We start from the raw sequence: 22,928 nt of genomic DNA, 5'->3' as shown, positions 1-22,928 counted from the left end.
TAAATTAGAGATTAATCATATTGGGGGATATTAACTTGCTAAGTTTGTACCAGCAAATCCCTTAGTATCAAGTTGTGAATACCCCCATTATAGTGAGTATGAAATTTTAAAATTCTAAATTATGATTTTCTTTTAATTTATTTTCAGTCAAATGCTTTGCATCTTGTAAAAGAGGTTTGTTATAACTCTCAAAAAATTAATTTATTTCATTTGTTCTGATGAACAATAAATGAATAAACTGCTAATTGAAAAAAATACCAATTCCCTCATAAGCTAATTTGAATGACAAAGGCGAGGCCTATAAACTCTGAGAGGGCCCTGTATATAGCCTCATAGAGCCTCTGTTATCCACACACAGAAATTAATCGAGAAACACACACGGCATGGTGATCGAGGGCGTCCAGGCAGCCAACCAACGAAGCAAGAGTCAGTCACGTAACAAACAGGCGGTCCGCTTCACTTGATTTGGCTTGGCGTGACTCCATCTTTGCGTTTGACGTGGATGCACGAGCGAGTTTTGTTCGACTCGAATAATCCAAACCAAAGACCATGAGCAACGGACTCGCAGTCATGCCACCAAGGGAGACTTGAACGAAAGATCGAATAAATGAAAGACCTATTTTCAGTTTGTGTGTTTGTTGCACGGCCGGCTCTCAATTTTATTATTTTGTCAATTTTTTCCTTTTTATTTTTCACATGTATATATTCCTCTCACTCGGTGTCACAATTTTCCAACTTACATAATTCTATGTACATCACTCTGGTTTGATTATCAAATTATTGAACATTAATAATTAATGTAATTAATATAGAAGTTAGGTGTTCAGCACATTTTCTCTCTTCTCAAAATCGAGCGCCCGCTTTTGCCTTTTGATACGTAATAAGTTAATTTTCACGGTCGTCTAAAAGTATACATATAGATGCCTATTATGGTACACCATGGCTTGAAAAAATTTCGCTTTGTTTATCGCTCTCTCTTAACGTGACTCAAAGGGCGAAATTTGTTACTTTTCATTTTTTTTATCCTCCATCCGAACCTCAGCTTTGAAACATTTTTCTAATAATCCACAAAAGCCAAAATTTAAAATTTTTATAACTTTTCAAAATCAGAATAATAATGAGATCAAAATTTGTGTTGAAAATTTAGAAAGCTGAGCTTCTGACGGAAGATTTACATTTCCAGATTTTGCGTATGTGAAAAGCATCCCCGCAGAGAGAGCTTTTGCGTGGCGAATAATAAATTCGAAAAGAAAAATTATAATTATTAAATCATACACAAGGGTAAACAATTAACAACAATCCTGTACAAAATAACGCACCCAATCTCTCGGTTATGCTTTTTCCTTTTGTGTTGTGCTCTCGAATTTTGTGAAAGTGCTCTCGTCGTATTCGTATATATCACTCAAAAACTTCTTGAGTCCTCTAGTAGTAAAATGTACTTTTGATCGCAATGTTAGCAGCACTCGCGCAGTTTGTACTCGCATCAGTAGTTTAATCACTGAAGTCGAAAGGCTCCGGGGGGCAACCCGGGGGCGGCCCGGAGCCCACCGCTGGTCACATGAGCGGATGCTGCAGCTGCACCACCGCCTCCATCTTTTCCTTGGCGATGATCTCGTCGCGCTTTTTCACCTGCTTGCGCTCTTTTGCACGGCGGTTCTGGAACCATATTTTAACCTGCAACAAAGCAAAAAAGGATACAGTTAAGTTGGTTGTTATGTCTGAATAAAATTTAAAAAACTAAATTTTCCTTAGTAATTTAACGTTTAGGCGTTTTTGAAAAATTCTGAAAGTCAAGTATTTAATTAATCATAAATCTTAATGACAAAATTATTTAAAGCCAATGAATTGGGGCTACAACGTGAAGGTGGTGGACTTTTTGAAGTCGGAAATTTATTAATTAATGACCAGAATAAACTTCTCCTAAAACTCATCCAAATTAAGGAAATGGCCTATTTTAAAATATAAAAATCATTAGACAATTTTTTTCATTTATTCCTTTAATCATAGACTACAAATTGGCAAAATATGTGCCATTTAAATCTTCTACGTGAGACCAATTATTAGAAAATTGTAACCACCATTGTTGCAAAAATTTGATTTGGCTATGCCAATAAGGATCGAGTACTTTTATTTTAAGATTGCTTTTGGGATATGTTAATTTTCTTAATTTTATTTATTTATTTAATTAGAAAAACTACCTAAATTTCATTTTTGAACATTTTCTCATTTTCTAACTATTTTCCATATATCATACATGCATATCACGACTGTAATTAATACCTCAGTTCATGTTTTTTTTTTTTTTTTCAAAAGAAAATTGTAGACTGTTAAGAAAATAAATTTAATTGCACATCAGCTTTACTCTGCATATTGAAGTTAATTTAATTAATTTGAAAAGAGTTGGTTTGAAAAAAATTGACAGTATGGAAATGAATTTTTATATGGAGTTTAATGATCGTTAACTATGTACTAGAGAAATAAAAGCATTTCGAGTTTCAATTCAGCTCGAGCCTGGTGAGTAAATCAAACACATTTATGAACCTTGTTGGGAATAGCCTGAATCTGGTTCGGCCGAGCAGCGCAGCAGCACTTGTCTCGCCACCGGCACTCAAAAGCAATAATTAAAATAAAAAGAGGAATATCTCTTTCGAAAAAAGACGTGAACGCACGCGCTAATTGCCCATGTGTTGGAACGAGTTGAAAATCGCATCTCCATTATATTTGAGCAGCACTTAAAAAACCGGCGGCTGCCGTGAAGTCTTCTCGGAAAATGATTTTGCGAGAGAGCGCTGAATTATTAGGAGCCTAGAATGGATTTGTTTTCCTTGGTTTGAATGCAAATGAGAGAGGTTCGCGGAGAATTGAGGCCAGGGAAAAATATCAACGCCGAGCTTTCACTCGCGCGCGAGTCGGATCCGACCGCCGCCATATCACAATCGGTGCAACACCCATATGTAGAGAAAGAGCGTTCGAATTATTGCATTATAGGAGAGAGATACAATTATTATACACGGTGCATTGCATGCGCCTGCCCATGGGAATTGTTCGCCTCTGCCAGCAGCGGTCGACAAGAAAAAAGACCCTGTGCCGATTTTCCACCAGCACAACTTCATTATTCATTCAGAGCTCGCATGACTTTTGTCTCGAGTTGAATCGTGGCGACAGAATGAATATAAAGATATATAGAACGCTCTCCTTTTAAATTATTCAAGATCCCTCAAGCCATTACTAAAGATAAAAATATCTATTAAATTTGTAGTGAAATTATAAAAAAAAAATTGTTATTAATGTTAATAATTATTTTTGTCAGTGAGTTTTCTACAACGTTTTGTGCCTTTGTTTATGCTGTTAAGTGGATTCCAGTTTCTGTTGTCTAATTTTCTATGATTTTCTAAAAGAAATTTTATAAATGGGTCCAGAAACAGTAAAACAAATTACGATTTTTTTTCCCCTTTAAATCTTAATCTGCTTTCAAATAATAATATATTTTCAATGTAAAGAAGAAATTTTGACATAATAATTACTTAAATTTGTTGCTTTCAGAACATGGTGTTATAATGTTATGCTCAGTTCAATTTCTTTCAGAAAATTAAAATTTGATTAAACAAAATTGTATTTACTTGCTTTTAATAAAAGAAAAAAAATAGGCAGGCATCTTAGGCTCTCCACAAAAAACAATCAAAGAGATTCATAGTACTTCTTTGAAAATAATGAAAAATTATGCATTTAAAAAATTTCTTGTCAACTGGAAAATGATTTTCAATCTTTTTCAATAGACAGGACAAGTTTTCTTGGTTTGATACTAAAAAAAATCAAACGTCCGCAGTCCGGTACACGTGGGTGTCTGGCGCGTTGCATAATCCGGCGCGTTTTTCTGTTAATCAGACTGTAATTGCGTCCACAGAGACGTCGCGCCACTCTTCTGCGGTTTTCTTTGTATCTGCCGTCGTATAATTATTTCGAGAATTATGGTGAGCTTTTGTGGGATTTTAATGAGCAGAGAAAACAAATATATATGAGAAAAAGTGCCTGTGAAGGATTCTTGGATTAGGAAATAAATCCCGCGGCTCAATCTTATCACAAGAGTGTCATGAGAGTGATCACAAAATTTAAAAAAAGGAAAAAAAATCTTACCTGTCTTTCCGAGAGTCCTAGGGTGGTAGCCAGCTCGGACTTGCGCCTAATGGTGATGTACCTCGAGTAGTGGAATTCTTTTTCCAATTCAAGCCGCTGATGGTCGCTGTAAACGACACGGTACTTGTCTTTGGTGCGCGTTTTTCCTGCAACACACAGGAACAATTTATTTAGTTGGTTTGGTTTGATAAAAGTTTATATTGCGTGAAAACTAATTACAAAAGAATCATAAATGAATAAAAAACACACATTTTAATCGAACTAAAATTGTACTTCTTTAGTAGGAATAGATTTTGCATGTCTTTTTTATACATTATTTTGTACGTCTCCTATATATTGAAAGATTTTGAAAGGCCCGAAAGTTTCGTCCGTTGCAGCTTATTTTCATATTTATTTATTCGGCGGCGGCCGCCATGCTGGGCCAGTCACGCACGCCGCGCCACTTATTACGATGTATTTTTTTTATCTCCAAATGCTGTATTTAGAAAAAGCGGCTTGCGTGCCGCCGGGGCGGAGCAAAGCACACCTGACCGCCTCACCTGCCCTGCCCCCGGGGGCAACCGACCCCTGCTTTCAACGTCAGCAGAGTTTCATTTTAATATAATCAACCGGAAACCCAAGAGAAATCATAAACTTTAGAAATTAATAGGGGAGTGGATATCGAAACTTATACGCACCCTCGCAAACAATATGTCGACGTTATGGCTATGCTGCTTTTTTTAATTTCATATGCAACATTCATTGACGTCATGATTTGTTTGAGGAGTATTATAATTTTTCTTTTCCTGCTTTATCGCGTTATCAGTGTCTGAGATTCACCCTGAGAAAAGCACAGAGTGAGCAAGCTGTCCTTTTTTCCGGTGAGTTTCCCCAACACAATTCATTTTAACGCGCGAATACACAATCAAATCAACGGCGGCCTGCACTGTTTGTTATTTATTTACCCGTCAGCGAGTATGTGTGATATTTTCACATCTCATTTGTTATCACATTATGTTGTGTACACACATCAATATTACGGCCACAGCTAAATACATATATGTGTACACGGGAGTGCAATAGGTTGCGCGAGAAACTGGGGATATTCCCCCTCAAATAGAGAGACCATGACATTTCATCCAAGCGATTGGTTGCTGTTGCAGCAATTTAACGGAAAACATTAGATAGCAAAATTTTTAAAATTTGAATTTTATTATATTTTTAACTTAAAAATAAATATTGCGTCATTTCTATTAAAGAATTAAAAATTTCTCTACATTAAAGCTAAATGCCAAAAGAAATGAACAATACAAAACTCATTGTTTAACAACAGATTCGATATAATTTTTTTTTGCAACTGAAAAAGTTAATTCAAGGCTCAATAAACGAAGCGATTGTCCCGTTGGCGCTGAGATCAAAAAGGCTTGATATTTGCCAACGATGAGTCAGAAATGTGATGTGAGATCAGCACTCGCCTCGTTGCCTCTCAACCTCTCCTTTGGGCGCGCATTTGACTCCACCACTTTTTGGCCGCGTTCATTGCATCATCGGATCCTTTTTTGATTCCAACTAACTTTTATTATGACACACCATATCTGCTCGGTTCCCGCGAAACGCCAGCAGTCAATTAAAAACGAGAGCACTCCATAAATGCGCGACCATTGAAAAGAGGCGACGCCGGACTTCAAAAAGACAAGAGTTGCGCGCTATTTTTTATCAGCCGCGCGGCGAAGCGAAATTCTTGGTTTTCCCAGCAGACTGCTTATCATCAGGGCTGAATGAATTTAAGCTATTGGGGATTAACTGCGCTTATTTGATTTCTGGAAACTAGTTTTTTCCGGATTAAATTGTTTAAAAATAAGAATTGCGAGTTACAATCTCTTATGCTTGATAACTTTGCGTTTGCACAAAATTATTAAAATAAAAGTTAATTCGTGGACATTACTGGCAACTAAAAGTCATAAATATTTTTGAATAATTAAATTTTATAAACTATATTTAAACAAGATAGTGCTTTATGAGCAAAAAAGTGTTTTATTTAATTTAAATATAATATCTAAATATTGGATTCATATTTATTTATATTGTAATCAAAAATTCATAAAAATAAACTCCTTGGTAATAAAAAATTTATTTAATTTGGTGGCTACATATTTTAATTTTTTATACCATTATTAAATTTCAAAATTTAATTCTTGAATTAATATGAGCTCTCAGCAAAATAGGCATTTCAAAATACAAAGAACGCAAAGAACCGACTCTTAACACCCCGAACACCCGCAATAAGTGAGCGGTCATCCAATAACAACAAACAGTCCATTATTCGAATACTCGACTGACTCAAAAGAGCGCAATTTATCTCTCTGGATGTCAAAACAGGGCTTTCAGCGCCTCTGCGGGCGGGCGGCTCGCGACAGGACAATTAGGTCACGTCTCCTGACAAAGAACTTCAAGCACCCTGACAAAGGCTAGCGGTACCAAAGGGGTGGTCGGTGAGCGGGGGCACGCGTCGCCGCCCCCCGCTGGCCAGCTGGCTGTTATCAGCGGCGGGCCGACTTTGGCGCGGCGGCCACGCACAAACACGCCCGCCTAGATAAGGGGATTAGGGCGGCACCTTTGAGGCCCGATTAGCCTTCGACAAGGAGACGCTTTCTTTCGAATGCACACATGCACGGCGGGAGAGACACACTCATCTCCCTGAGAGATTGGAAATATAAAAAGAGACATGCTTTTCCCACAAGTTTTGCTTTTTCCCTTTTCTACCTGAGTGACCCTTTGGCATTTGATTTGTCATGGAAGTGAATTTTGTTTCCAACTATTCACATATTTTTGCTCAATGATATGAGGTGGTTCAAAATTATTTTTTCCCTTCTCCCGTTTAAAAAAAAAAAAAAAATATTTGGAAGCTGCTTTTCTTTGAAAATAATGAGATTAAAATCAATTTTTTTTTTAAATAGGTTTAGTATTACGAATTGTTTCATCTGTAAAATTTTATGTTGCCTAAGTTGAATTTGAAAATTCATGCTAAAAAAAAACTGAATTGTCAGAAAAAAATATTATTTATGTATTGTTTTTGTTTCTGCGTCTTCAAAAAATCGTTTTCTTGAAATTTTTATTGACATCCCTTTGAAAAAAGAAGTTTCTATTTGCGCCTCTCTATTTCTTTTCCCCAGAAAACTTCTTATTCTCTTTCCTGGGACTTGTGAACAGAAAAGAAGCAGGTAAACGACAGGAAATTTTGAAAGACAGGCAAGCAAGTTTTTATATTCCCTGAAGGTCCACTCACGGGCCCTTTGATCGCGCGCCCAGCAGGTATCTTCTGTCCTTTTCCCAAATTCTTCAGTCACTTTTGAAGCTCACCGCCCTTTGTCCCTTCTCGTCATGCGTTTTGCATTTGGGGGTAGTTGCTGAAAAATTGGAAAGCCGCTCTATTGTCCCCGCGAGCTGGATTGCACCCAAAATTTATGACCTCAAAAGGTCTCTCCAAATTTCACGCTTTAACTTGGGTTGGCTGATTTGTTCATCATACACTTTTCATCCCCTGCATCGACGTCCGCACACGCACAGTGATGCACTCTTCATTCTATTGTTTGCTCCTTCTGCACCTTTTTGCTTTTCCAAACACACAGACCCTTTGGAAATAATTGTGCGTATATGATAATTTTCAGCAGAGGCGTTTTTCATTCACTACATTTGCTCTTTCTTGCTCGCCGCTTTTTCTTTTCTGGGGCAGAATTATTTCATGCCTCATTCGCAACAGATATCATTCAGAGAAAAGGGGAAAACGAGATGCTTAAAGTGTGGGAAAGTCTTGGGCTCTATGCGAGAGGAGTTTGTTTGTTTTCTCAATTTCCTGTCCGCGCGTCGCCCAGCGAAAAGGAAAGGGTTGGCCAACCAACCCATATCTCTTGCTATAACTGACAGAGCTACACGTGTTTTTGAGGGCGCAATCTGGTGAAAAAATCATCTGGCCAGTTACCCGTAAAAATGCTCTGTCTGTCCACAAGTCAAACGTGGGAAAAAAACATGCGATACGGCTATCGGCCTTGCGAGAGTGCTAAAAGTCGCACTTTTTCCAGGGCAGGTGGCACAATAAGTAGTGTAATTGCTTTTGTTTTATATATGAACGTCTAGTTGCACTTAAGCATAACTGCACGTGTTGTTATATTCTTGCATGAATACAAGAATAATTAATTGGTTAATTTGTTTATAAACTCTAAAGTGTCTCTTTAAAAATTCTCCAAAAAAAGTAAAATAATTCATTGCTTATTAAAACAAAAAAGAGTACATACGTCTTATATAATTTCTTAATTTATTGCTATAGCATTGAATATTGCATACGAATCATGAAAAATTTTCAAAAACCAAATTCCAAGAACGGAAGAACGGCATTTTTTATTTAATCTTATATCAGCGCTTATACTTTTGATTTATAGAATAATAAATTTAAATTCGCAATTAATTGATATTTATAAATGTATTGAAATTTGAATTGATTATATAATTTTTTCCGTTTATTACAAAATGAAGCAGAATAGGGAATATAAAAATTTATGATATACTGCCTTTTTAATATATACTTTTCTCTCTGTTGGCGATTGATGAACTGTCAAATCAAACGGTTTTTTTTATATAATATCTGGGTTTATCCGGTGCTCGAGCAGTTGTGGAATACAAATGGAGTGTTCTAAATGTACTGCGCGCTGGCCGGATCAGAAAGCAAACATGGAAAACGGCGGCGGCGGCGGCGTTTTGTGCAGCCAGGCAGAGAACGAGCGAGCGAAGCGGGTTTGATATCAAACGCTCGCTCGCGAGCGCGGCACAAAGGAATGCATGATGGCCGCGGAGATGCAGGTGAATGGAGATTGGCTGAGGCCTCGTCACGCAACACACCTGCAGCATCTCATTATTCCGCTCTCAGGCCCCTAATTGGATATACACCTAGCGAAGAGCCGTTTTGTCTTTTTCTCTCTCTCTAGATATTCATTTATCCGGCCGCGCCGCTCACGATACCAAATCCAGCCAGCCCCTTTTATTTTTTATCTGCCGGCCAGATGCCCCGATTCCATTTGCCGACAGAGAAACGGACCCTGAAAGATCTGAGGAGTGAAATAACGATCCAAATGGCGTCCCGAATAACATCAATGCAGGCTTTGTTCTCCGTGATGAGACGAGCCCATTTTTTTTATTTATAGATATATTTTTTATTATAAGGAAAAAAATATTTCAAATGTATAAAAGATTTAAAAGCGTAATTTGACCATCGATTGTGTTTAGGGAAAGATAGTTAATATGATTACACCAGAAAATGTATTGATGTTTTTTTAATTATTTCATTAAAATTTATTTAAAAACACCGTAATACTGTTTGAGAGTTATATAGTTACGTGATTATTATACATTTCAAACTCTTGTTAATTCCTTTTTTCAATTAAAAATATGCAAAAAAGCGCCAGGATCATCAAAGATTGGAATTTTATTGAGAGGATGAGTTCAATCTCATACTTGACCTCTAATGTCAGAGGTAAAAACTCAGGAGAGGACGGGGTGAGTAAAAAAAAACACTTAAGGAATTATAAAAACAATAAAGTAACCCTTTTTTTCGTGAAAAAAAGCGTTTAAGGGCAAAACCGTTTTGCTACTGAAATCGCGATTATTGCCCCAGTATAAATCACTCGGAAATTAAAATAATGTGGTACTACAACTACTGTAAGCCACTTTATGCGCCACGTCGTAATATTTAAAACGTTTTATTTCGCTGATAACTTTGTATTGCCCCTAATAAAATGCCGTGTGTTTCTATACTGTTTCACGTGTGCCATGATGAAAATAAACGTGTCACTCAACTGCTTATATCCTTTTGATTCTGCAGAATCAAAAGTTTTTTTGACTGACTGCGGAAGGAGGCGCGGAATAAAATAAGAAAACGGAGTATGTTGACCGCTGCATGACAGCTTCTGCAGAATGAGAAAACTTGTGGGTCTATGGATTTTCAATTCCCAAAACAGCGGCGGAACAAAAAAATCCACACCCTGCTGCTGCCTGACCGCGACCCATTTCGCTCCTCAGGGCTTTTTCCGTCTTTTGTCCTTGTAATTTTTCATCCCCTCTTTGTATTCTTTGTGCAACTCATATGTGCGTAGCGCCCTTGTTTTCAGCTTGTTTTGAGCAACCCTGGCCAAATGCTGTTGGCGTGATGCTTGTCAGCGATTCGATTTTACTTTCAAGTTTATTTTTTTTTTTTACTTTCAATCATGCATCGCAACGGTCGCTGACAGGGAGGAAAAGGAACACGCGATGCTTTACCTGGAAAGCTTTTTGTGAATATGTTTATTCGCTCACACCGCATTTTGCTTAACATGGTGCATGTTGGCCAAGAGCGCCATATCAAAAATTTTAAGCGCCAGTTAACTATTCAAAAAGGTATTTCGAACTTGAGGAGTTTTGTCATTATTTTTCTAGTTTTGCTAATTGAATTCGAAAATCTTTTGGAAATTTGCTAGCAGATCGAGTCAAAATTTATTCACGCTTTTTTTAAATGCTTAGCTAATTAAATTGCAAAACATGAAAGAAACAGCTACTTTTAAAAACCATTATTTTTAATTAGAACCAGAGTCGGTTAAAAAAAAGTTTTTTAATCTGGAAGCAATTTTTACGTAGTTGAAAATCTGACAGATTTTCTTATTTTGATTTGATTAAAAATGTTAAATTACTTTTCTATGCGTACCATAATTTAAGATTGAATACATTTTTGTTTAATACCAGTATTAATTCTTCACTTGATGAATAGATTTTCGGATTTTTTACTGACTATTTAATTATCTAATAAACTGAATAAAATATACACAATTTCAGATGGGCGCAGAGACCAAACCCCAAAAGTTTTTGGAAAGCTTGATTTGGGCAGAGGATGGATCAAATCTTCCCTGCTTAAAATTCAAATCATGCACCGAGAAATCTCATTCCAAATATATACAAATTCCATGCCAGAGCCAAAAGCCAAGCAGATAAAAACAAACAAAACATTAATTTTATAAAAAAAAAAGCTCCGCAAGCATGACCGGCGTCACCGCCGCACTCTTTCAACAATAATTTTTTTACGACGTGCCAAAATTGTGCTCCATTCCATTTTTTTACTTGGATCGACGCCAACAATAGTCTCTATCTCAACAATGAACCGAGACGGAGCTGGGTTTGGAGCTGCAGGGTTGCCTGGGCAACGCGGCGGAAACAGCGCGCGAGATGTCGGTCCGAATGGTGCACCGCTAGTTCGCTCACTCGGTCGGGCGAGTGGTGCGTGGTGTTAATTAAAGTTTGCCTGCATTAAGGAGGCCATAAAGCGATTACCATTAGAGAGACAATGGAGCAGCACAATTTTATGGTGGCCATAAATTAGCAGCTCTTTGGCACCCGCGCGCGATTTTAAAATATTCGCCGCTGCTGCTGCTGCACATCAAAAAATACACAAACATAGCTAGAGCGGCGGCGGCGGTGGCGGCGGCACGGCCAAATGACTGCGGAGGACTTTGACGGCCCCCGAGGGGGCCATTCGCCATCGATTCAGCCCCAATAAAGCATGCGAGAGAGAAGAGTGAGTGTGTAATGTGTGGTGGCCTACCCGGCAGATCTCCCTCCGGCAGCTCAACTAAAACAGAAATAACACATTCTCTCAGCCACCTCTCGATACGATTGCGTCTCAATTTTGCAAGTTATTGCGTGCACATCTTGCACCCTGATTAGTATTCATAGTGCAAAGATCGCACGTCAAAATAGTCAAAAGTCACAATTTTTGCATGCAAAAATACAACAAGTCAGTCCCCCTAAAAAAACTAAAAGTTGAGAAATGAGGCAGTAAGATAAATTATCATATTTTCAGTAATTTAAAAATTTTAACTTTTCAGTTAAATTTAATGGCAAGATTTAAGTTACTTCATTTTTTTAATTACTATATAATTATACATTTGTGCTTGAAAATAAAATTAAAAATAAATCCACACAGAAAATTTTCTTAACAAAAAATTTTTTAAATATTTTTAAGTGTCGCGTGCCCTTGGATTGCCTGGCATGGCATTATGGCTGATTTTATATTTAGCAATTTTTTGAAAAAAAAAAAATAATGTAAGCTTATTTTATGCTCTAAAAATAAAATAATTCTTTTCCACTGCAATTTCAAAAAGTTAAATAAAAAAAACAGATTATTTAATTATTTTATGCTCTAAAACTAAAAAACGCTCACGATTGGCTTGACAAGGACGAGCATCTCAATCCAACAAGAAATCATAAATTCATCTCAAGACCCTCGAGAAATTTTAACGAGCGGGGTAACTAACGTCTTTTTCACTCTCCCCGCCAGCAAGAATCTTATGCATAAAACGCTGACAGCCTTTTTGAACATAAAAAAATCTTTGGACTTTTGTGTCGCCGCTGTTTGTTTCGGGGCATAAAATTTATCGAGCCGCTTTCATCGCTCATTTCCACCCCCGGCTCTGAACGTCAAAAAATCGTGCGCGCGTCCGTCCTTGTAACTTGGTCATGAGCCTCAATTTTAGGGTCCACCGGGGAGTTTCTTTCCACCCCGCGCATTGAGCTGCCGCCGAGTTTCTTATTCTTTTTGTACACTTTCGACGGCACAGAGATGAAAAAACTGTGTGCTGCTGTGCAAAGACGGATTTGCAGTAGCAAAGGAGACGAAAATTGTGTTCAAAAGAGAAGTGTGAAGTGATCCAGAAAGAGAAACTAACAACAAAATAATTTATAAAATTTGAATTTTAAGAAATCCAAGAAAGAAACATAATAGAATTATTGAAATAACTTTTTTAACGTTCTTATTAATTTTTTTTAACTATAATTTAATATATATAAAAAATTTTATTATAAAATTTTTATATTTATTAAATTATAGTAATTAAAAAAATTTCTGCTTATATTTTTATTTAAAATTCTATAAAAATTTCCACTAAATAATGAAACAAGTTTTTTTTATTTGTTTTCATTTATATTTTTTTAGAATTTTAAATTTTACAGCATTTTTAAAAGAAAACTAAAACAATGAAATTAAATGTTTATTAATTCCCTCTGCAGTCACGTTTTAATAAAAAAAAGCATGGAGGATTGACTCTTGCAATTATGATTCCATTAAAAAACAAAAAACTCTCTACCAGTATCTGGCAATTATTAAACGATTAGACGATGAGAGTTCCTTTTTCAATAAATACAATATTTTTCAACAAGAAAAAGCCCTGAATTTACTTCACTTCCATGAACGTCTTCTCGAGTGCCAAAACTTCTTCAACTCAAGATTTATATAATTTTACTGCAATTTATATTTGATAACTTTCTTTAATTTGGGCGTAGATCATGTCGACTTTGAAACAGTTACAAAAAGAGCCTTAAGAGCCTCAAGTTAAATTTTGACCAAAATAATATTTAGCAATGAACATTAATTATTTTCAAAGAAATTCTCAAGCGCTCTGTAATTTTCTTCAAAATTAATAGACTTTTTGATAGAAAAGAGACCAATGGCGGCGATGATGCATGATGTGGAATCAAACATGGAACTAGTCCCGACTGATTGTGCGAGTATTTTTACAAACTTTTTCCTTTTTGAGGCCACAGAGCGCCATATATAGTTGGTACTGCATGCGGTTTCGTTTTGTGGCGGCCTCGGAAACAAAAGAACACCTCAATATGTATGCCTGGCCGGTTAAACTTGAACCGAGAAAATTTTAGACGCAGACAGGGTTCCTTATGTATATGCTTGACGAAACAACATTCCTAACTAAATGTATATCTCTGGTCGAAACGATGCTCTCATCCCGGGGCTTTTTTAATTACCAGCCGGTTGATATCTCAATAACCCACGCATCTCCAACACATTTTCATTTTGTGAGGAATTAAGTGTTCGCTCTCGGCCGCTCCTTTCCCATAAACCCGGCCGACAACAACACCCAACATGCATTTTATGGCCCCATGCAAAATAACGCTCAGCCGACCGGCGTCCGCACGAGGGCATTATAGATTTTTTCCATCTCTCCAATCGTAAAATATAACATCCATCAACAAAATTTTAATTTACGGCCTCTCGATCGAACAACAATGCGCACGTCCTTAATATATAATTTTTCCCCGTAGCCGCCACACCTGGACAAAAGTTGTAAAGCGATCCTTATGTAAGAATTTATTTTCTTATTCTTTTTTTTATAATCGAGTAAAGCCTCTTCTCAGAATGATCTAATTGAGGAAAGTATGATTTAACATTACTTTTACAGATAATTATGGTCATTTATAATAAAGTTAAAGATCAATGGCAACGCTTTATAATTTTTTCCCTTAACATTATCTTATTTAATTAAGTTTTAAATTAAATATTATTATTATAAAGAAGTATAATTTTAGCTATTAAGAAAGTTGAACGAATAGTCTATAAATTAAAAGTATGGTCTCATAATTTGTCACGCATATCAGACCAAGATTGTAAATATAATCAAGTCATAAATCATCTTGTCTGAAACAAATCGTTGAAAATCAATAGACCAAATAATAGCTGGCCAATCAATCTCCAAATTTACAAAACACCAATAAAAATCAGTCCAGATCAATGAGTCTGTCAATGAGATGTAAATTCAACTCTACAAACCGATATCAATTTATTATATTTCTTTTGATTCCCCCCCCCCCCCCACCCCATTGAGAGATTTGCAGCGCGTGGAATTAATTAGCAACTCTGTTCGCCAGAATGCTGCGTGTTTATTGATCAAATAAAACAAACAACTAATAGGCACACTGACTAACAGATGTACACATTTACCGCGAAGACTCAATATTTGAGAAGCCATCATCCATCCATTCTCGGCAGTTTATGGCCCCTCTTGCCAAAGTAATTATACACAAGGCGAGCAGCTGTTTGCTTTTTTAATTTTCGTCTCTTTGCACCTCAAAATGCCCACATCAAATTTGCCTAGCTCAAGCATAAGGTTGTAATAATGCAGCTTTTTTAATCCGAGGAAGAACTATAACTTTTGACCCTTCAAGACCGCAGTCGTAAAAATATTTAAAAAGTGCTGGTTAGTTTATTTTAATATTAAAAGAATAATTTAATATTATCTTTTTAATAATTTTCGTATATTTATCAAATTGAAATTATTTATTTATGGTGGAAAAGGGAGTAAAAATGGAGAAATAAGCTAGGGAAAAAATTTTAAATTGTAATTTGTCTCTAATCACATTTTAACAAGTATACAAAAATTTAAAAACCTCTATTTCGGTTCAATTATTTATTATATATTCATGAATACAAAATTTAAAACAAGTCTAAAATTAAAAATTTAAATTAAAATAAATTTAAATTATTCAGTTTTGCACAAAACTTTTATGAGCTTTGAAATCTAAAATTTTGTTTTTGGAAATAAAATTTGCTCTCGTACAATCTGACCCAAAATTTATAAATTGATTAACTTCCGCATTCAGCAGAAAATGAGTTATAAAGTTTTTTTTAAATTCAGAAATAACTTGATTTGAAAAGTGCGCGCTCGTTTTCGGAAAAGATTCACTTTCAGGCAGTGGGACGTTTTATGAATGTTGTGACGGGGACTTTTATGAGCCAATAAATTTTTTTATTATTTACTATTTTGCCGTCTATGGTGAATAAAGTCTGTGCTGTATTATTATACACGGCAGCACTTCTCGCCACTTGTGTGTGCGAGCATTTACGTTTATTGTGGTCATAATGTTGCATCAATTAAATTTTCGCGCGCGGATCTCGAGGTAACATGTTTTTATACTACCCTATCAATTACCCCAAAGTATTCCACGATACATTTTACGCTGCACGTGTAACAGCAGCTCATTCATCAAATTGCTGACCAAAACAAAATAAAAAAATGTAATTTAAATTATAATTTTAATGGTATAAGAAAAATTAAATCATAATATACAAATTCATAGGTTTGTTTTTAATATTTTTCTATAGATACCGAAATTTAATTTAGCTGTCCAAATTTCCAAATCAAAACACATGCATTTTAATTTAAAATACATTATATATTAAAAATATGATATAGTCAAAAGTCCTTATAATATTGATAATTCGTGTCATTCCTTTTTAGAAAAATCTTTTCAAAAGAAAAAAGAAAAGCCCTTATTCGCATTATTTTGTGTGCTACGTTATTTGAGAACAAGTTGTAGAAATTCGCGGCACACCCGGATAATTTTTTAAGCGGGAAAATGGGTCCCCAAAGAGAAGCGCAAACAATGAATGGGTCCGCTGGGGTGTTTGGGTAGAGTACTCACCAGGGGTGGGCTGGTTGTGGTAGGAGGGTTTCTTCATCCACTCGTAAGGGCTGCGCTCGCTGGCCGGCCGCAGATTCGCGGCGTGCAGCTGCGGCGAGCCGGCAGAGCTCGACACGCCGTCCGACGAGCCCGCCAGCCCCGAGTCGGCCGGCGACGGGTGTTGGCCCCCGGCCCCCGGCGCCGCCCCCAGCTGGCTCAAGTCCTGCGGCTGCGGGGGTGGCGGAGGCGGCGGACACTGCTGGAACTCCAGGCTCGAGCTGAATTTGTACGCGCCTGAAACAAACAATTTGACAGAAATTCAAATTTTGCTTTGTTTTTAAAAGTTTTAATTTGCGTTATGATTATATAAATTTTTGTTTCTCAATTTTGCTTTTCTCATTTACGTTAAAATATTTATTCTGAATTTTTAGCATGAAATATAGGTAATGTTATAGTACGCGCGACGTGTTTCCCAAAATCCCTGATTTCAGTTGGCATCACTTGCAATACGTCGCGCGTTTAATAGTGGTTTTACGTCGCGCATACAATAATGGTTTTACGTCGCGCGCTCAATACTGGTGGCGGTAAAATTGTTACGGAAACCGATTATTCCATCGATACCTCGGCAACATAATAGCACGCGCGACGCAATTCTTTTCCTACAATCTTAATTAAGGGGACTGCTAGGAAGAATAGGGGCCCTTGGGATGGGTTCAGAATGGGGCAAGACGACCTCTGGAGGGCCGTGCGCACCCTTATAGCACGCGCGACGTATCACTTTGGGACGCGCGACGGTCGAAAAGCGAACTCCGGAGGGCGCTTTTCACCATCGTCAGAGGCGCGACGCATGCTTATAGTACGCGCGACGCAGGATTATAGTACGCGCGACGCACGATTATAGTACGCGCGACGCGACGCACGGCAAATTAATTAAAAGGTGTTGCACGCGGCCGGAGTTGTGGGCGCCCCACGAACCGGCAACTCGGAGTTGGGCAACCTCGAAGATTATTTTTTGATAAGCCGCGAGCGAGGGGTGGAGGCGCAGCGAGGTCGAGGACGTGGGGAAGGCCGTGCGGAGGGCGAGGACAAAAGGGTGGCTGTGTTCATGAGGGGGCTCCGCAGGAGCCCCTTCACGAACCCCGCCCTTTTGTCCCGCCCGGAGCCGGCCTTCACCACGTTCTCGGGCGAGCGCGCCTCCAGCCCGAAGCTCGCAAACCCACAACGGAGTTGCTTTCAAAAGGAATTGTCTGCAAAAAGGGCTTAGAAAGCAAAAAGTGTGGTGCCCACAACTCCCTTTGCAGACAACACCTTTTGTGGGCAACTCCGTTGTGGGTTTGCGAGCTTCGGGCTGGAGGCCCTCATGCGTCGCGCGTACTATAAGCATACGTCGCGCGTCCTATAACCATGCGTCGCGCCTCTGACGCCTGCTATAAGGGTGCGCACGACCCTCCAGAGGTCGTCTTGCCCCATTCTGAACCCATCCCAAGGGCCCCTATTCTTCCTAGCAGTCCCCTTAATTAAGATTGTAGGAAAAGAATTGCGTCGCGCGTGCTATACACGTTGCCGAGGTATCGATGGAATAATCGGTTTCCTTAACAATTTCACCGCCACCAGTATTGAACGCGCGACGTAAAACCATTATTGTATGCGCGACGTAAAACCAGTATAGAGCGCGCGACGTGATACTTTTACATGGGAGCATAAGTGTTGCCAACCTATGAAAAAACACGTCGCGCGTACTATAACATTACCGAAATATATAATTATGCAACCCGCCCAACATGAAAATATATAATTTTTTCATTTGTTGTGAATTAGTCATGTTTTTGTTTTATGTTGTTTATTTATTGTTTATCTGTCACAATCTGTCAGAATTCGTCCAGACGGCATCTTTCATAAATAAAAAATAAAAAATGCAAGAATCACACAAAAATAAAATCAGCATAATGATTTTTCATTTCTCCTTTGTTGGAAGTTACTCAATTACGATTAACTTTGGCGCTGTCTGGATCAATTTTCACAAAAAGAATTACACTGAAAATAAAAATGAAGAAAAGCAATTATAGATATATTGTTAGAAGTAATATCATTATATCTTTATGGCGCGTATTTGTTAAGTTTTTCGTTTCATGTTCTCATCAGAAATAAAACATTAATATTAACTTAAATCTGCATACCTGAATTGTTAAACTATATTTTTTCTCTAATGGTTAAAATTAATTGTATAGCTGTCTTTGAAAAGTATAGAATTTTTTCAATTATATTCTTTCTGTTTAGAAGTACTGTATAATTAAAATGTGTGTTAGAAAATAATAATGAACTCTAGTAGTAAATTATCTCAACGTTTATTCTGAAACAAGATTATTTCAGAAGATACACCGCCGCTGAAAACACAAAATTAGCAACTAAAATGTTTTTCTGTGAAAATAACTGTTTCTGAAGTTTCAGCGTCGTAAAAAATTAATTGCAGTTTAATTATGAGATCTATACTGATTATCTCTTTGACTCCTATAAACACGGTTCCTTGCATGCGTTCATGTTTGTATTTTGAAAGAAAAACTCGGCTTTAAAGAAAATCACAAACGTGAAAAACACTCCATTCAGGACACATAATGCGGCCGTCTGAATTATTTTAATGCAAGTCAGTCGGAATGATAAGAACCGTTTTCCAGGAAAGAGAAAATGCATTGCTGAACGTCAGCGCAGGCAGGACACGCACACATATAATTTATTGTGGGTCACTTAAAATCAACACTTTCTGCCAATTAAGTGTCAAAATGGTCGATTTGGTGGCGCCGTAATTGTCATTCATGAGCAATAAAATCGCTCTTTCCAATGTATATTTTAATCAAATTAAATTAAAACTTTTAAAGAAATTTTTTCTGACCTCCAGGGCTGTTTGGCGAGTGAGCTGGTCCGGCGATGGCCACTGCGTTCGCCGCGTTTGGTGGCCAATCGTCGTAGTGCCGGGCGCACGAGCTGGCGTAAATTGGTGAGGCGCCATGCCAAGAGGGCGACGAAGAAGCGGCCAGGGGAGCGGCCGAGGCGGCCAGTTCAAACGACTGCTGCTGGCTGTAACCTGCAAAAAAATAAGTTCCAAAAAAACACCTTATTTAGCGTAAATGTCAAGATGATTTAAAAAATTAACAAATTCCGTGCATAAAACATATTAAAAATAATTATTATGATTTTCTTTTCTCAAATTGGGAAATCACTTTAACACTTAATTTTGAACACATAATTTCTTGCAGTTCATATTTAAAGGTAACAGTTGATTGTGTTATATTCATATAATTTTTTTTTTATAAAAAAATAAAATTCTTTTTTATTAGAGATGATAAATAAAAATATTTTGAACTTGATTATGTATTTATAAGAAAAGTAATGCAAAACATTTTTCAACTTTATAATCCGTAAAAAATATTTTTGAACAAAATTAATTATGAGTCGAATGTTAATTTAAATAAAAAAAACATTTATCCTCTTTGAACCAATACTGTGTCATAAGCTGACCTGCTCCACAGTTCCTTTAATAATAATATTTATTGCGGGCCAATTTGAATTTTATTACGGCGGGCGGAATGACTATATGGCAGGGTTGAGTGAATAAATATGGGTCCTCTCTGTCACTTTAGAGCCGACAATTATTGTAAGTTTTTTAACACCTGCACCCTTTTCAAAAAACTTTTCAAAATAAACTAATATAATGATCGAAATGGCAGATTCATTATGTGAATTTTATTTTACAATCGCTTGCTGTTTAGCCTGCATGAGGGGTTGGAAAATCGAATACAGGAAATTGATAGAATCATATTAAAAGAAAATTTGCATTGAATTAAATTAATACAAAATTTATATCATAGCATATTGTGAAAAAAAAATACGTTGCGAATGTTCAAAATATGCAAGGAACAAAACATTAAATTTCTCTTGGAAGGGACGCAATAAAATTCGTAAATTAGTGCTGAAAAAGCAATTCTTATGGAGCTGAACGTACAAAGATCAAAATTTATTGATTTATAAATAAATTCTTTGTAACTATAACCAATACCACACACTGTGCAATAAAAAAATATTGAATATAAATCAAAGAAATAATTTATAAAATTTACTCTCCGTTACTTTCAATCTTTTTTTTACCAAAAAAAAAAAAAAAACTGCAAAAAATGAAGAAAAAATTATTTCCGTGTTCTCAGATCAGCGCGAAAAAAAACTGAAATGTACAATTTCAAACCAATTTTTTACTTTCAGTGTTATATTCTTTTTAAAACTTCTTTTGAGAGTTTCTTGTGAAATTTAAAAGAGCAATAAATTTTTTTTAAATTTTTTTTCACATAATTTTTTTCAATTGAATTATAGCTTCTGCATTTACGCACTAAAAAATCGAATCACTGTTTCCTTCACTGCTGAACACTTTTTGCCAATAAAACTCACCGGAAGGACTGGGCACTGGGTTGTCAGGCGACGGGGCTAAGAGACCCCCGCAGGCGGAGAGTTCGGCCGGTCCTGGCGACGAGGCGGCCTGGGCAGCAGCCGCAGCGGCCACGGCCGCAGCCGAATAGTGGTAGTGCGGTTGCGGGCCAAAGTGCTGGTGCTGCGGGTAGCCGCCGTAGCCGAAGTAGGCGGCCGCGGCCGCCGCACTGGGGTGCGCCTGGGCCCCGCGGGGGTGGTGCGAGTTGGAGAACATGGCAAGGTTGTAGTAGGACATGCTGCTCAGGCCATCGCCTCGCCAACACTGACCGGCCGAGGGCCAAGGCGGCCAGTGGGGCGGGCGCCTGCGGAGGCGGGCTTCTGAGCGCACGTACCAATCGGAGGCCGTGGGGGCGGAGCTCGGCCGCCGTCAGACCAGAGTTGGATGGAAAAAGATCGAAATTGATTCCTTCGCCGTTCAATTAGGTTAATTGATAGAATGGGCAACACGGAAATGCTGCATGTGATATTTTAATTAAGATTAATTTTTCTAAAGCAACAATTATATTGAACTTTTTTCTTCACATAACAAAAATATTGATTTTTTATCGTTTTCTACTTTTTAAAAGAGTAATTATTTTTCCCCTGAATTAATAACATGTTATTATTATTAACATGAAATTTAAATAAAATTCTAAAATATTTATCCGACATTTGAAATTTTTGGGGTTCAAACTTGTATTTGAAAATCATGCAGGTGCATCAGTTAAGTTAAATTTTTACTTATTTGATATTCCGCTATACATTTCAATCATTTCATTATTCCACAAAAAATATTACAACCAAATTAAGTTTTCTTGTAAAGAAAAAGTTGTATTTCTCTCGTTAAAGTTTCAAAGCCTCTATTTCATGGTTTTTTAAATTTTTTTTTAAATTTTTTTTTCTTGAAAAATCATAGAAACTTTTTTTTTTAAAAAAAATTAATTTATATTGATTTAAAAACCCACTGTCTTGTTAATTAAAATCCTAACTCAATTAAAAAGGCAGCCGTCTTATAATCACGACAAAACAGCTTAATAATATTTTGAACTAACGAGATTGAACGTCATAAACGCGCGATTTGCATTTTTCGGCGCACACGTGGTCGTGAAGAGACGAATTTTTATTATATTTTTATTTCCTTCGCACCTTTTTAAGCGCTCGTTGTCAAGAGTTCCTATAATATACCGCCGAGTTTATCCGCGCACACTTAAAATGCGTATTTTATAGCGCCATAAACGTGCATCAAAAAGTGATGGCTTGACTGTTTGAATTGTGCGCTGTTAATCGGCACAGTAACTTTTGTTGGTAAACGAAAAATCTGATTCAAAAATCTAGAATTTCGGCACGTGGAAACTTGTTGACAGCAGCAGTGTTTTATTCGATTTAATTAAAATTTCCGTGAATCCACGTCAAACTGCATCAATAAAAGTTTCCTCTTTCAGCTCAAAAAGTCGTAAATCATAAAAACTGCGCTGAAGCTTTTCGCTCTCTCAGTTTTTCCATTTCCTTGTTGGAATCGACAGGAAAAGTTGTGGGAAAAATAATCTCGCGGCGTGCATGAAAATGATGAATTTTCATAACGTGGAGGGTGTAATAATTTATTAATCTCTGAAGGCATTCGTCGCGACAATGAGTCGACGAGAGGAGAGGGCGACGCGTCGAGATGCTAAAACAGAGAGCAAAACTTTTCAAGCACTGCATGCGCGCCAGTCTTTTAGGGGTGAGTTATGAGCGCACCGCGCACCCTCCAGAGACCTATTACGTTCTACCAGCTCTTTGCATAGCTTTGAGCCCCTAGTCAGATTTGATTGTGCGGCAATGCAATTTGTCAGACCAATTACGCGTTTATTCATGATGTGCTGTACGTCTCTTATTTACTTTATAAATCCCTATTTTATCCCAAAACCAATTTGCAAACATTATAAAATTTTATTCAAAAAAGTAGTTTTATAAAAATGAATTCCCGAACCTTTCTAGGCATCTCGGTTTATCTCTTTTGTTTGATGGTCTTGCGTTTTTATTTAAAAAAGCAGCAGTCTGGCGTTGGCCTTGTGAAAAGATAAAAGTTGGGAGGGAAATATTTTTATTGTGATGTA

At 37.1% G+C, this 22,928-nt stretch overlaps 1 protein-coding gene across 2 annotated transcripts; it reads right to left on the bottom strand.

Annotated features, from left to right (window-relative positions):
• Positions 1-635: 635 nt before the first annotated feature.
• LOC132200148 (homeobox protein CDX-1) lies at positions 636-21,283 on the bottom strand. 2 transcript variants are annotated; one of them, XM_059625387.1, is made up of 6 exons: positions 20,815-21,283; positions 19,268-19,459; positions 16,402-16,674; positions 11,732-11,758; positions 4,135-4,280; positions 636-1,674 (listed from the first exon to the last, which is right to left on the bottom strand). In XM_059625387.1, exons 1-6 carry the CDS (start codon positions 21,086-21,088, stop codon positions 1,555-1,557), a joined length of 1,032 nt encoding a protein of 343 aa, XP_059481370.1. In that variant the 5' UTR covers positions 21,089-21,283; the 3' UTR covers positions 636-1,554. The 2 variants fall into 2 exon arrangements, with proteins under 2 accessions (XP_059481370.1, XP_059481371.1); XM_059625388.1 differs by lacking the exon at positions 11,732-11,758 and having other exon boundaries at positions 20,815-21,279.
• Positions 21,284-22,928: the final 1,645 nt, after the last annotated feature.

Source organism: Neocloeon triangulifer, unplaced genomic scaffold (assembly GCF_031216515.1).
Source record: "Neocloeon triangulifer isolate White Clay Creek 2 clone unplaced genomic scaffold, ASM3121651v1 ptg000014l, whole genome shotgun sequence".
NCBI classification, from domain to species: Eukaryota; Metazoa; Arthropoda; class Insecta; order Ephemeroptera; family Baetidae; genus Neocloeon; species Neocloeon triangulifer.
The sequence above is the reverse complement of the archived record's forward strand: the minus strand, read 5'-3'. Positions and strand labels throughout refer to the sequence as shown.